Here is a 13,110-nt window from a genome sequence, read left to right on the forward strand (position 1 = left end):
TGCCTTAATTATATAATATATCATTTAAAAATTAGATAATTTAAATTTGATTCTTTATCTTTATAAGAGATAGATTTTAATTTAAATTTAATTTTCTATATTTATGTGTTATCAAATTTTAGTTTAAATCAATCTTAAATTAATTAGAGATATATATATAAATAGCGTGCAAGATAATATATTTTTAAGATAAATAATTACTCATTGAACCGGTATTATTTTTTTGGCATTCATATTATTTTTTAGGATCGTAACCGTTATATTTCCATCGAGTATCCTTACGGTAAGAAAGAAGCGTGCATAATTTATTTAACTCTATAATAAAATTATACGAGTACCCATAATACATATTCTAATCCAACACCATATTAATTAAATTTGCAGGATGAAAAATACATTAAATACTAAACCCAACATCAACGAAGGAATCAAACTCATAATTTTTATCATGAATAGATTAAATGTAGGAAAAATTCACACATCATACATTATTATGCCATAAAATATTCACCTTTAACTCGCTCTTCATCCTTTGATTAGGCCATGCTTGCTTCTTAGAAACGCGAACTATGAGCCCATACTAACATTAAATAAGCACTAACTAAATGCTCCTGCAAGGTCGTGCCTATTACTCAGTTATTCACGTATTAAAATAGGAACCATTGAAGAGGTTAAACATGACACTAAATGCTCCTTCTCCTTCTCCTCCTTCCTCTTATCTCTCTTCTCCTCCCTCTCCTCCCTATTTTGCTTTGATTAATGTCACCAAGGTCGGGGCCACAACAGTCGTTGCCGGCGAGTCCATGGCTACCGGGGCCACCGCAGCCATAGTCGTCAAGGTCATGGATGAAATCTTTTGATTCCATGGGCGACGAAGATGTCTTGCCTGTGACTCAGCTGATCTTCTGTTCTGTTTTAATTTTATGTTGGATTTGGTCGATCAAATGGTCGCTTCCTTTGAACAAAAAAGAAGAAATGAAATAGCTAAGAAGGCCATGTCTTGAAATGTAGGATCTCATGCCTCATTTGGTTTGAGGTTATGCTCCAAATTAGTCTTATTTTTTTTAGTTTTAATTTTTTAAAAAGTGAAACTTAATTAGATTCTGTGTCTATCTCTAATTTTTCGTGTGCCCCTAGGTTTTTATACTATGTTTTTTAGTTTTTTTTTACTGTAACATGAATTACTATCATCTACAGGCTTTCTAAAAAATTGTTTTTATGTCTGTAGTTTGAGATATTATAAAAATAATAAAAACTAATTATATATTTTTATTATATTAGACATGTACCATATCCATATGTATATAATTTGTTGGTATATTAGGGAATTAAGTCTGTAGTTCATGCGCTATCTGTATTCAATCCAATCTAATTATCCGAGAAATTATAAGACTATATTCGATATAAAAAACGTAAGAAACAACAATTTTTTTTAAAAATTTGTCTGGATATTGTTATAAGTTTTTTTTTTCTCACTTTTTTTTCTCTATTATCTCCTATAAATTTATCCAAAGGAGAGGAAACCCTACTATTTTCTCATATCTCCCCTCCTCTCCTCCTATTCTCTCCATGACTGACTGTTATTAGGAAGAGTAGGGATTGCATTGTAAATAATGATAATGCGAAGTGTAAACCATGAATTATGTATACCGCAGGGTGTTAAATAAAAATTCTCCTCTCCTGAGTTACTCTACGAGTCAACCGGGCTCCGGGAGACGAGGACTAGGAGGGCATTATGGTCATTGCGCTATATCTATAATCTATCACACAAGCGGAGGGCCGAAGGGCCGGCTGCTTCGATACGCCCAAAGCTTGAACCTCTTTTAACAAAAGGATGACGCCTCTCTAATTCCTGCAAAAGAAAAAGAAAATTCGATTCTTCCCATGGAGATTTCGATCAAGCCGCCTTCAATTTCTCTACCGAATCCTTCCGTTCCATGCTTCAGTCCGCGTTCTCTTCGGTTTCGGATCAAAGGGAACGAAGCTGAATCAAATTTTCGTGCTTCCGTTACCACTCCGTTGGGTCCTCGCTGCATTTCCTCTCGGGTTAGAAACCTTTCTTTTTCTTCGAATTTATTTGTGTTCTTCTTCGTTTGGTTCGAATTGGGCGATGGGTTTTGTGGATTTTGGGTCTCGTGAAAGATTCGAGATTTACTTCTTCAAATGCAAAAGAAGAAAAAAAGATGAGATTTTGTCCGAGTCCTTTCTTGTAGTTAGAAATTTGGAATTAACTCATTTGTTTGTTAAGATGGATTGATATTCGGAAAGGTCAGATCATGTCACATTGGAGGAAATATTCACATGTAATGATGTAACAATAAGATGGAAAAGAAAATAATTTGGTTTGATCAAGAGATGGAACAACATTATAGATAACATGCTAGAATTCATCTCTTTCATTGATCCTTCAACTGTTGATATATCTGTGGACTTTTAACAAATTATGTGAGAGAGCAGTTACTGAACTTTGGTGATTTTTGCTTTCTGTTTTGGAAGAGAATAATGTTTTGAAGAATTTCTTATGCGTGGAAGAAATAAGAGAACAAAAGCTCTAGCTAATTGAACTGTGAAGCTGTGTGCAAATGCTATGGGAAAACAATAAGAATGCTTGCACATTTCTGTTTGATAGTTCTGTTTACGAGGTATCTGAGAGTAATTTCTTGCCTGACAGATCAGATCAAGTTCGACGCACGACTTGGAGAGAAGCAAGAGAAGTCTTGAATCCTTGTTCTGTTATGACAAGTCTGTTCCAGAGGAAAATATTGAGGAACCAATTGGTTTATCTTTGGATAAAAAGGAAATAGGGAACAAGCCACCTTGTGTTGATTGCCAAGCCAAAGGTGCAGTACTGTGTACAACTTGTTCGGGTTCGGGCTTATACATTGACTCAATACTGGAAAGTCAAGGTGTCATTGTGAAAGTGAGGTGCCTAGGTAACAATCTTGACTATATTCATAGCTCCAATGCTGTGTATTTCAGTGTTATTATTGGTCTATAAGTACTAAATTTCTGGAGACTGAACTATCTTATATCTATAGAAAACATATATTATCTTCTAGTCTTTCAGTTTGAGTTCTGTGATTTATCTTTTGGTTGTCGATATTTAGGTGATTTGTGGTGCTTAATATTAGGTAGCTGAAAAATGCTTCATTCCGTTCAAAAATGAAAGAAACATTGCATAGTGATTAAATGAGACTCCAACTTCTGTGTCTATTTTAACCTTCAAAGATCAGCTAGATTCAAATAACTGTCGGCAACACAATGTAAACTGACTGTTTTCTTTCTCTATGGTTGGTCTCTATTCCATTGCCTTTTTATGCATTTCTCCATTTTTCAAAACTTCAGGTTTAAGCTTGTACGCAAATTGTCAGGCAAAAACTACAGGGCTATTGGTGCTATTCAGAAGCCATGCTGCTCATGAACATAGAATAATAGTACTTGTTTTGCCAATCTCATGCAACTGCTGGTCACCTGACCTTAGCTCTTGTTTACTTCTTCAGGTTTAGTTTGAAGTACAATTCTTCAAGTCCTGCTTCCTTTTCCTCTACAACATATATCTCATAATCTCATATCTTTTCTGCTTATTGTATCCAACTAAATCATAATTGAAGCCACACAGTATTTAAGCTTTATGCCCTGCTTTCATTTTTCTTTCTCCTAACAAAAGCAAGGGAATCCTTGTGATCTGCTTCTATTTTCCTATCTCCTAACTGACATTTTGTACTCTCTTTTTTTTTTGCTTCCTTCCTCTTGTAGTATAGAAATTGTGTATGTATCATTTATGATGTTATCTCTCTCAAATGCAAAGCACCAACCCATTGATCTTTTATGTACTGACAGTAACAGCATACCCTCATTTTTTTTTCCTTTTGGATGTCATACATATTAAATCCTCGTAGGTTGTGGAGGGACCGGAAACATCATGTGCTCGGGATGTGGAGGGCGCGGTCATACAGAGATTTGAATGAGCTTAAGGTATTGATTTCTAGTGTAACTCTTTACAGTGGTGATGACAATTTCACTCTTCCAATGAGCTTATAACTTTTGCTTGATGTTATAGATTTGGTAGACAGGCTCAACTTATCAAATGCTAGTGCTCCACTCAGATTGTTGTAATATGATACTTCATTGTTTTGGATTTAATGCAATTATCTGGATGATTGCTGCTGTAGACACTTGCCATAAACTTGCCATAAAAGTAGCATATTACTTGTACCTCCCTGGAAGTATCATTATTAAGAGAGCAGCACTTTGATTGCACAATCTACGCCGTCCATGCATCTGAGTGTTCTGAGCTGCCACACATCCGGCCCTCTAAGTGCACGCATAATCTTCTCTTCAGCAGTGAAATATTCTCTGATAAGCTCTCAAATAGATGACAATGGAGGTGCCTTCTTTTATGATATTCTCTTTTATATACAACGTCACAGACTCTTAGTACTCGAAAGACAGCTGAGGTCTAGTAAATCTTTTCAGACTATTACCTAAAAACATCCCTACAAATGTAAAAGAACTCAGAACTCTACAATTAGAAGCTGTCAGTATGCAGCAAGAACCTTCAATTTCCCTCTGAAACCTCTTTAACTCTTCCTGTACACTCTCTTCCGAATGCTAAATTGCAGAAATAAGTCCTCTCTAATGGTTTGTGCTCTTCGAAGGTCATTATGGAGATAATTGCAGCTCCCGGATCCGACCCGGTATGAAAGAACCCAACTCTTGGTTCTGCGGGTTCTCTGCATACGCCACGTGGTACGCTGCGACGCAAGCCTGAGGCCACGCCATGGCAATCCTAGTCTGCGATGGGAACATGCAATGCAAGCTATACTATATAAACCAACCTGTTTGCAGAAATGCTCTAAAGAAACGATGCAAAGAATGGTACAGAGCTTTATTACCAAGAAGTAGCCCGCGAAGAACGCATACACCACCGTCGCCGTTGCGTACCTCTTCTCCACCGCCATCATCCACGACCCCGCCACGATCGCCGCCGCCGAACCGACCCCCGTCGCGGCGAGGAAGCAAAACGACCCGGTGAGATCCAAATCCACGAGCCTCCTCATCCCCTGCTTCGCGAACAAATCCCACACGACCCTCGAGGCATCTCCGAACCCCTTCTGATACGCCCCGACGTGGACGAAACCCCACCTATTCCCCCTCGTCACCATGCTATCCGCCATCCCGAGACAGCAACTCGTGCACGAGAACAAGAACTCGTCTGAGTCACCGGTGAGCAACCCCATGGCTCGTGCCGAGGCGCGCGCCGTTGTAACGAAGGGCGCCGCCGCAGCGCCCATGCACACGTCGCCGAGCGCCCGAGTGGTCGCGTCCCAGAACGCCTCGCTGGCACTACTCCCGTCGTCCGTCGTGATCCCTGCGTGCGCCAGCCGTGCCACCGCCACGTGCACCGCGTACTTGATCACCTGCATAGGTATACGGATAAGGATTCGGATTGAGAGGGTTAAGCAAATCTATGCAGATTTTTACCTGCATGGTCCATGTTAAGCTAAGCAGCAGCACTACCACGTAGAGCGGAGCAAAGCGAGAGCTCTTGTCCGCCGTAACGCCGCCGACTCCAATAACCCATAGCGACGCATACGAAATTCCGGCGAGGAAGGCGACAGCGACGTACTTAATCGTAGAAAGCGGCACCCTTGAGAGCTCGATCGATTTGTAGAGGATGTCGTACGCGTGGTGAAGCCGGGGGACGACCCAACAGGCGTAGAGTGATTGGGTCACCGTCAACACGATGGCAACGGCAGCGACGGCGAGGTCTACGCTGGTGCCGGAAGCTAGGAGGAGGACAGCGGCGCCGCAGGATAGCATGGGAGAGAGCCAGAGGGAGGTCTTGAGGGAGGAGACTTGGTGCCGGAGGGTGGCGACGAGGGCGAGGAGGGCGAGGAGGGAGGAGGTGCCGACGGAGGCGAGCAGTGGGGGGAAGAAGTTGATGGGGCGGAAGACGGGGCGGCGGTGGAGAGAGCTGTGGATGGCGAGGAAGGTGATGAGGATGACGATGGCGAGGAGGTGAGCGAAGAAGAGGAGCTTGGCGACGGTGGCTGCGACGGTGGTGGTGGTGGGCGGCGGCGGAACAGAAGGGGAGGCTGTGTCCACTTGGAAGGACGCGGACGCCTGGGAGAGAGTAATAAGGGATTACAGAGATGTAAAATTACTCAAGGATTTCACACTCCAATCATAAGAAACTGTCATTTTATACTTTAAATATGGGAAAAAGGTGGTCCATAGCAAGCCATTAAAGCCCCAAGAACCCGACCTCTCCAATGATTGGATGAGCACTAATTAGAGAAGCACATTGATAGGTACAACTCAACGGAGAGGATCAAAATCCCATTACTTACAATCCTATCAAGAATATTCAAGAGTCAATTTGCTCATCTTTTATAACAGAGGCCAAAGAGGTGTTTAGCTCAATACAACTCCTTTACTCAAAAATACTAAAAAAAAATATTCTTCTTATTAACAGAAACCTAAGTAAATCATTTTTTACATAAATGGTTTGAAGTCAAGCCGCACCTAATCCATGAACAATAAACTATATAAATTAGGCGGTCAACGATTCCACTTATTCAGGAACGAAGAAAACAGATGATCTTGCTCTAGCCCTTAATTAATCCCTTAATTTCGATGCAGTAGAACTGCAAGAGATGGCGAATTTGGGAAGAGTGAAAGAACATTGTGATTCGATTCTGGGTTGCAGTGGAGATCGAAGAGAACCAAATTAACCCAAGACTCTTGAAGCAAGAAAGCGGAAGGAGGAAGAAGAAGAAGAAGAAGAAGAAGAAGAGGATATTAGAATTCTCACCTGGGATGGTCTAATCTGACTCATCCTAGCAGGATTGCTAATGTTTACATGGACACCACCATCTCCTCCTTGCTTCCGCATTACCTGCACTCTCTTCACTCTTCTCTCCTCTCTCCTCTCTCTTCTCTTTTTCTCTTCTCTCTCCTCACTTCTCTCTTTTCTTTTTCTTTGGCTTTTCTTTTTCTTTTGGTCTCCGATTTATAACTCGTAACTTCCACGATCGAAGCGAAAACGGACGCCAAAGGAGGTAGCAGCAGCAGCAGTAGTAGTGGTCCTGCGTCCAAGAGCACGGCTCCCAACTACTCCCTCCCGGTATAAGCCTATTCCGTTACAGAAAGGTAAGCTTACCTCAATAGCACGCGATGGCTTGCTGACTTGGGCAATAATAAAAGAAAAATAAAAAGTTGGTAAGATTACTGACGGTTACCAGAACTCTCCTAGTCACGTTGACGAGGGAGTACTGGAAACGAGACAGCTTGAGGAGCAAGTTGTTTAGTTGTTGAGACGAGAGGTTACGGTTATTGTGGAGCAGCTTTTGATCATTTTAATTATCTACGCTAAATTACTCTTAAGTAGAGATTAGTTCTTCAAATCACTCCTAATTATTTAATAATCTAAGTGCCGGGCAAACGGGCTCTATTATCAAGGGAAAAAAAGGAGGAGGACTAACTAAAAAGGGAAAGAAAATTGATCAAATGGTACGCAATTCATTTTGTGTGGTCCAATGGGTGGATGGTTAATTAAGGCTTTGCCGTGCAAGTCTTAGACAAAAATCTATTATTTTCTTCATGAATTGACGCAAACGTGTAAGGTTATATGGTTTCCAAAGAGGAAAAACAAGATACAATAATTTTTCTGAAGAAATTATTGAATATATCGGATTTCAGTGCAAGCAATCTTGTGTGCACGAAGTGCATCGTTAAAATATAGATCAATGTATATAAAAAAAAACTACAGATTCTTACACATCAACATCCGTAGACTGTAAATCATTCATTCAATAAGCTTGTTACACCCTTACTCAGGTGGATCATCAGTCCTCACATTACAAATATAATGTTAAAAGGCTGAACCAGCTAAGTAGTGGGCCTGTAGTTGTTTGTCTCTACTTGTGTATCTCGTCCTAGCTCTAGGTAAGGTTGATAAGTCCAGATACGTACCAAGAGAGATTGAAGTCGTCTCCTATTATAATATTTACCATCTACTGGCAGTCATATAGTAGAACCACACTTTCTTTCCTCCATAATTCGACGCGACCTTTTGAAGTCCATGCAAGAGTTAGTAGAGCTGTTTCCAATAACTGAAACCTATTTAGGTCAACTTGAAATTTACCCCATATAAACTATATAGAGATCCTTTTTCTCTCTCTCTCCCATACACACACACACACACATATAAATATTTGGATGGAAAGTTATTCTATATAATAATGATCACAGTCCCCATCTATGATAAGTTACTCTGTGTCACGTTTATATATCTTTTGTGTATGCTACGAGAAAAATGCCAATTATATATATATATATATAGAGAGAGAGAGAGAGAGAGAGAGAGAGAGAGAGTTCTAAATCTAAGCAACCAATGGTATAAACAAATGGGTAACCACCACGGCCCACCCATTGTATTTCTGCTATGTCCAGAATGCACGTGCATTGGATCCCAATTCTTATTTATATTGATCTGAATTGTAATGGTTGGAATTCACGTGGCTCATCGACTAACTTTGTAGAGTTAGTAGGTACCTTACTCATGATCAAAGAAATCATAAGTTTAACAACAATCCTAAATAATATTATAAATAAATTATTTGGTGGTCAGTGGTTTAGTGGTTTGGTGGCTCGGCTCGATTCGGTTGATGGCTTGGCAGTGCGATTAGTTTGAAAGAACAGATTGACGACGCAACGGCTTGGAGCAGATCTCGGTGGTGTTTGGTTCGAAGTAATTATTCGGCGATGCATATGGCTTGAAGCCTAGACTAGACAGCTAAAAGCTCGGTGGAGCCTAAAATGTCTCCGTATCTAAAAAAGAGTTGTCTAGCACATATCTAGCATTTGAGCTCATGAATGATCAAAAGAAACAAAAAAAATTCACTGTGCCTCCTTGCTCTATCTACTATATGCTATAGCACGTGTAACTTTTTTTGTACTAATTTATTTGTTATATTAAAAATAGGTATTTGTTTTGCTATAGGGTTTAAATTATTTATTAAACTAGTATAGTTGGTTACCGTGTATATGCTGCTGTTTTACATTTTAGAAAAGAGTTGCTTCTTATGAAAGATTTTTTAATTATCCTAAAAGAATTTCCTACATTAATAGTGAGTCACTATTTTCTCACGGGCGATTTACTTAAAAATATATTTGATAACTTATAAAGGGCTAAATAAGTTTTAGGAGGAATAATAAACTCGATCAAAATTTTCATATATATAATTTTATAAAATAGATTATGAGATCGTAGGCTAAGATAGAATAATTAGGCTAAACATTACAAAACAATTACAATGAATTAAGACTATGCACATTCAATCCCCTGATAATTTTTTTATCATTTATAGAGGAATTCAAGCCACAATTTATATCTGTTGATCGGCTTTTAGGGCTGTGATTAAAAAATTGTCAAATATGAGAGGATTTGAAACTATTGATATAACCATTGAGCCTAAAAAAATGTTCCTTTCACAAAGGGTTCAGATGTGCCAATATTTTTAATGCGGTGGTCCTAAAACCCAGCATAATTATCTTGCACGTATTAAATTTACGTTGTGAAGTGGCACAGTGGCAGAGAACAGCTGCAGACATCCTACAGGCTACAGATGCTGCAACGGTCATTAAATCAATAAATAAACAGATCCATTTCATCGAACCACTAAAAGAAGGGAGTACAAATAATCCAATAGGAAATAAAACTCGAACGCAAACCGCTACAGGATCCGATCCGATAAGGATGGCAGCCTCCGGAAGAAGTTAAACGAAGCCGAGGGCATGTCGTCCCTAAACCTGGGATGTCTCAGGTAGTAAAACCCCATCCCCAGCACTAACACCTTAATTGGTACAGCGTAGAACACCAAGGAGGCGAGGAAGCAGAACACGACAAAGATCCCCGTGGCACGCGGGTCCCGCCAGCTCAGCAACCCCTCGACCCTCTCCCCCTGGGCCGCCACGTCGCCCAGAAGCGTCTGGGCCCTGGCTGCCACGGCCCGTAGCCGGTCGTACCGCTGCCTCACCACGTCGGCGGCACGGCTCGACGGGAACCCGTCGAACTCCTCGTCCAGCTCATCCGACCCCACCGCGTCAACGTGGGACAGCCTTGGGTCGGGACCGGTGGGCTCCCTTGGCCGGACCCGGTAGCGCCAGACGAGGATTAGGAAGAGGTAGAGGAAGAGGGTGGAGAGGATCAACTGGGGGCAGAGGACGACGGCGACGAGGAGCACGTGCACGAGCACGGTTGTGGAGGGGTGGGCCCAGGTTCGGACCCCGTGTGCCCACCGGGCCAGCCCGGCGAAGCGGGAGAGGCAGCCCACGACCCGGAACCAATTCGCCCTGCTCCGGCGCATGCTCCACACGTGCGCGTCCGTGTCGAGGAGGTACTGGACCACCTCCGGGCCCAGCGGCGGCTCGGACCGGGCGAGCCGAGCTGAGACGGTCCGCATCGCCGTGTGGCGGAGGACGTCTTGCTGGGCTGGGCCGAGCGGGCGGACGTAGTGCATGCGTGGCAGGAGCGGGCTGGTGTAGGCCTGGATCAGGTTAAGCCAGGATGGGCAGCTGAACCGGATGGCGAGCTCGATCTCCCCCATCTTCTTCGCCCCGACCGGATGGACCGCCATGAGCGGGTAGGAGTTGGCGTACACCCGGTTCGTGTCCAGCGTGGAGAGCCGGATCCGGACCTTCCCGATCCGTACGTCCTTGGCCGGCTCGGTCTGTCTGAACCTGGCGTTGTCGAAGACGGCGATCGTGAGCACCGTGCACGGGTCGAACACGTCCCATGCGTACTGCTCGTTCCACCGCGGGTTGAACTGGTCTATTATGGTCCGTGTCCGGGCCCACTTAGGCCCGTATTTGAGCACCACGTAGGCGTCCGTGGACCCACTCGACCCGTCCTTCGCCACCTTCATCGGCACGAGATTGGCTGCGCCCCGAACTCCGACCTCCAGTAGCCCGATGGGCGGCTTCGAGAGGTGCTTCGAGGCCGCCCGCACGTCGCTCGCCACGTGCGCCGCCTCGTCCAGCACGTGGTACCCGCCCTCCAGGCAGACTCGCACGTGCACCCTTCCGGCGTAGGGGCGGGCTTCGTCGCCGGCGAGGTTGAGCCACCGGGAGGGCGGCTCGGCGCGGTCGTCGATCCTGCGATGGACGGTGGAGATCGGAACCTTGACCTGGCCCACGGACTGGCCCGCGGTGGCGTCCTCGACCACGATCGTCAGATGCGGGTCGAACGGCTCGGCGGCGACGAACAGGAGGTCCTCGTTCCAGCTCGGGTTGGCGGAGCTGGAGGCGGAGCCCATCGAAACCCGACCTGTTTTGAACACCTGAGATCCCAGCTGGGCTTTCACGTATAGGTCCGACCCGGTAGAGCCAACGGGCCGGGGCTTCGGATCGGATAGCGGAGGCAGCCGCAGGTCCTGGGTTTGGATCACCGTCAGCCGCAGATACCAGAGCTTGGGGGAGAGGTACGCCTTGGATCGGGTATGCACAATGAGGCCGCCGGAATCCGACTGCCACGCCTCCTGGAACGCCTCGTCCGCCTGAGTCCCGACCCAGACGGCTAGCATGACGTCACAACCCGGGGAGCCCTCGGTGGGGCCCTCGAGGGTGTACCACTGGGGAGCAAGCGGGCTATCGGGCGCCGCCCTCTTAGGGATCTCTTGGAGGTCGAAGGAGACGGATCCGAGAGCCGCATCCGGGACGGGCTTGTCGCCGTCGGGCTTCTTCTCCTCGTACACGGACACCTCGAGCGCCGTGGAGTTGAGGCTGGCCTTGTGGAAGGCGAAGACCTGGTCCCAGTCACTGCTCTTCACAGTTCGGGTGCGGACGCTGTGGCTGCCGATGACCAGGTTGGCGTACGTGGTCTTCTCTGAGTCCGCGCCTGAATGCTTCGCCTTGAGGAGACGGACGAAGAGGTAAGGGACCCGATCCACGAGGTCGTACGAGCCGCCGCCGTTACCTCTCTCGGATGCGGAGGGGGCGCGAATCTCGAGGTCTCCGCTGTAGCCGGTCTGCTGCGGATCCTTAGCAGGGGAAGGCGGAGCCGGAGATGGAGCGTCCGCCTCCTTCTTTTTCTTCTCCTTCTCCTCCTCCTTCGGTTTGGCAGCTGCCGCCTCGGATTTGGGTTTCTCTGCTGACTTCTTCTTCTCCTCTTCTTTGGGAGCGGAGGACTTATTCTTGTCCTCTGTTTTCGCTTCCTCTGCTTTCTTCTCCTCCGCCGCCGGCTTCTTCTCGTCCTCGGCCGGTTTCTTCTCCTCCGTCTCAGGTTTCTTCTCGTCGGTGGCCGGTTTTTCCTCCGACTTCGTCTCTGCCGCTGCAGGAGCGGCTTCCGCACTAGCCGTTGGAGGACCCTCGTCGACAAACGAGACCTTGAGTCCGATCTCGCCTTTAATCTGCGAAAAGACACTCCTTTTCTCCAACGGATAGTAGATCAAAGTCTCGGATCCGGCTTTTGCGAAGCTGGAGCCCGAGATTTTAACTTTCCCGAGGAAAGTGCTACGCTTCCCAGTTTTCTTGTCGTTGTAGACGTTGAGCTCGAGGGTCTCGTTCGCCATGGATTCAGGATCGTGGACCAAGAACTCAAGCTTCTCATCCCACTGTGGATTGAGATCTCTTAACTTGGTCTTCGTCCGCCGACGCTGCCCGTCGAAGTCAACGATCGCGTAGGCGCTCGCCGTGCCCTGGCCATCCTTGGGCATTAGATTGCGAGCGTTGCACACCTCTACCACTAGCCTCCGGCTTCCCACAGCCTCCCCCATGGATTCCGGCTACTAAAATTTCGAAAAAATGACAAATCTTCGACGATCTAAAATGTAAAAATCACAGCTTTTGATCGAGATTTGAAGAGAGAAATCTAGAATCTCTTGGGAAGAGAAGAGAGTTGGGAATCCGACCGTTTGGTTTCTAGTATAGGGGGAAGTAAAGCGTGTGGGGCGGGGGGGTTTTAAAACGAACCGGGACCATCCACGTCAGCACAAAGCCACGTCGGTTTCACAGGCACCACGTGGGCGCATCGGAGTGAGCAATACGGAGCGCTGTCGGTTAGTGAGATCTAAGGCGCCGGAAGTGGATGTTGCGGACCCACCCAAC

At 45.4% G+C, this 13,110-nt stretch overlaps 3 protein-coding genes across 5 annotated transcripts; 1 reads left to right on the forward strand and 2 right to left on the reverse strand.

The window, feature by feature from the left end:
• The first annotated feature begins 1,765 nt into the window (after positions 1-1,765).
• Positions 1,766-4,215, forward strand: LOC140785061 (uncharacterized). Of its 2 annotated transcripts, XM_073132769.1 has the most exons (4): positions 1,766-2,046; positions 2,672-2,933; positions 3,900-3,975; positions 4,061-4,215. In XM_073132769.1, the coding sequence occupies exons 1-3, from the start codon at positions 1,885-1,887 to the stop codon at positions 3,962-3,964; spliced, it is 489 nt and encodes a 162-aa protein (XP_072988870.1). In that variant the 5' UTR covers positions 1,766-1,884; the 3' UTR covers positions 3,965-3,975; positions 4,061-4,215. The 2 variants fall into 2 exon arrangements, with proteins under 2 accessions (XP_072988870.1, XP_072988869.1); XM_073132768.1 differs by having other exon boundaries at positions 1,767-2,046; positions 3,900-4,215.
• A 157-nt stretch (positions 4,216-4,372) lies between these two features.
• On the reverse strand, positions 4,373-7,105 carry LOC140785060 (uncharacterized). 2 transcript variants are annotated; one of them, XM_073132767.1, is made up of 4 exons: positions 6,818-7,105; positions 5,485-6,126; positions 4,896-5,420; positions 4,373-4,794 (listed from the first exon to the last, which is right to left on the reverse strand). In XM_073132767.1, exons 1-4 carry the CDS (start codon positions 6,896-6,898, stop codon positions 4,663-4,665), a joined length of 1,380 nt encoding a protein of 459 aa, XP_072988868.1. In that variant the 5' UTR covers positions 6,899-7,105; the 3' UTR covers positions 4,373-4,662. The 2 variants fall into 2 exon arrangements, with proteins under 2 accessions (XP_072988868.1, XP_072988866.1); XM_073132765.1 differs by having other exon boundaries at positions 4,373-5,420; positions 6,818-7,099.
• A 2,542-nt stretch (positions 7,106-9,647) lies between these two features.
• Positions 9,648-12,985, reverse strand: LOC140785177 (multiple C2 domain and transmembrane region protein 14). The gene has a single exon (XM_073132943.1). The coding sequence runs from the start codon at positions 12,777-12,779 to the stop codon at positions 9,741-9,743; it is 3,039 nt and encodes a 1,012-aa protein (XP_072989044.1). The 5' UTR covers positions 12,780-12,985; the 3' UTR covers positions 9,648-9,740.
• Between the last annotated feature and the right edge of the window lie 125 nt (positions 12,986-13,110).

This window comes from Typha latifolia, chromosome 3 (assembly GCF_019914945.1).
Source record: "Typha latifolia isolate L0001 chromosome 3, TyphaL0001v2, whole genome shotgun sequence".
Classification (NCBI taxonomy): Eukaryota; Viridiplantae; Streptophyta; class Magnoliopsida; order Poales; family Typhaceae; genus Typha; species Typha latifolia.

Coding starts and splice junctions, on each gene's coding strand:
- LOC140785061 (XM_073132769.1), top strand. CDS start 1,885: ATGGAGATTTCGATCAAGCCGCCTTCAATTTCTCTACCGAATCCTTCC. Junction 2,047..2,671: donor CTCGCTGCATTTCCTCTCGG/GTTAGAAACCTT, acceptor CTTGCCTGACAG/ATCAGATCAAGTTCGACGCA. Junction 2,934..3,899: donor TGTGAAAGTGAGGTGCCTAG/GTAACAATCTTG, acceptor AAATCCTCGTAG/GTTGTGGAGGGACCGGAAAC.
- LOC140785177 (XM_073132943.1), bottom strand. CDS start 12,779: ATGGGGGAGGCTGTGGGAAGCCGGAGGCTAGTGGTAGAGGTGTGCAAC.
- LOC140785060 (XM_073132765.1), bottom strand. CDS start 6,898: ATGCGGAAGCAAGGAGGAGATGGTGGTGTCCATGTAAACATTAGCAAT. Junction 6,127..6,817: donor GTCAGATTAGACCATCCCAG/GTGAGAATTCTA, acceptor ACTCTCTCCCAG/GCGTCCGCGTCCTTCCAAGT. Junction 5,421..5,484: donor GCTTAACATGGACCATGCAG/GTAAAAATCTGC, acceptor ATACCTATGCAG/GTGATCAAGTACGCGGTGCA.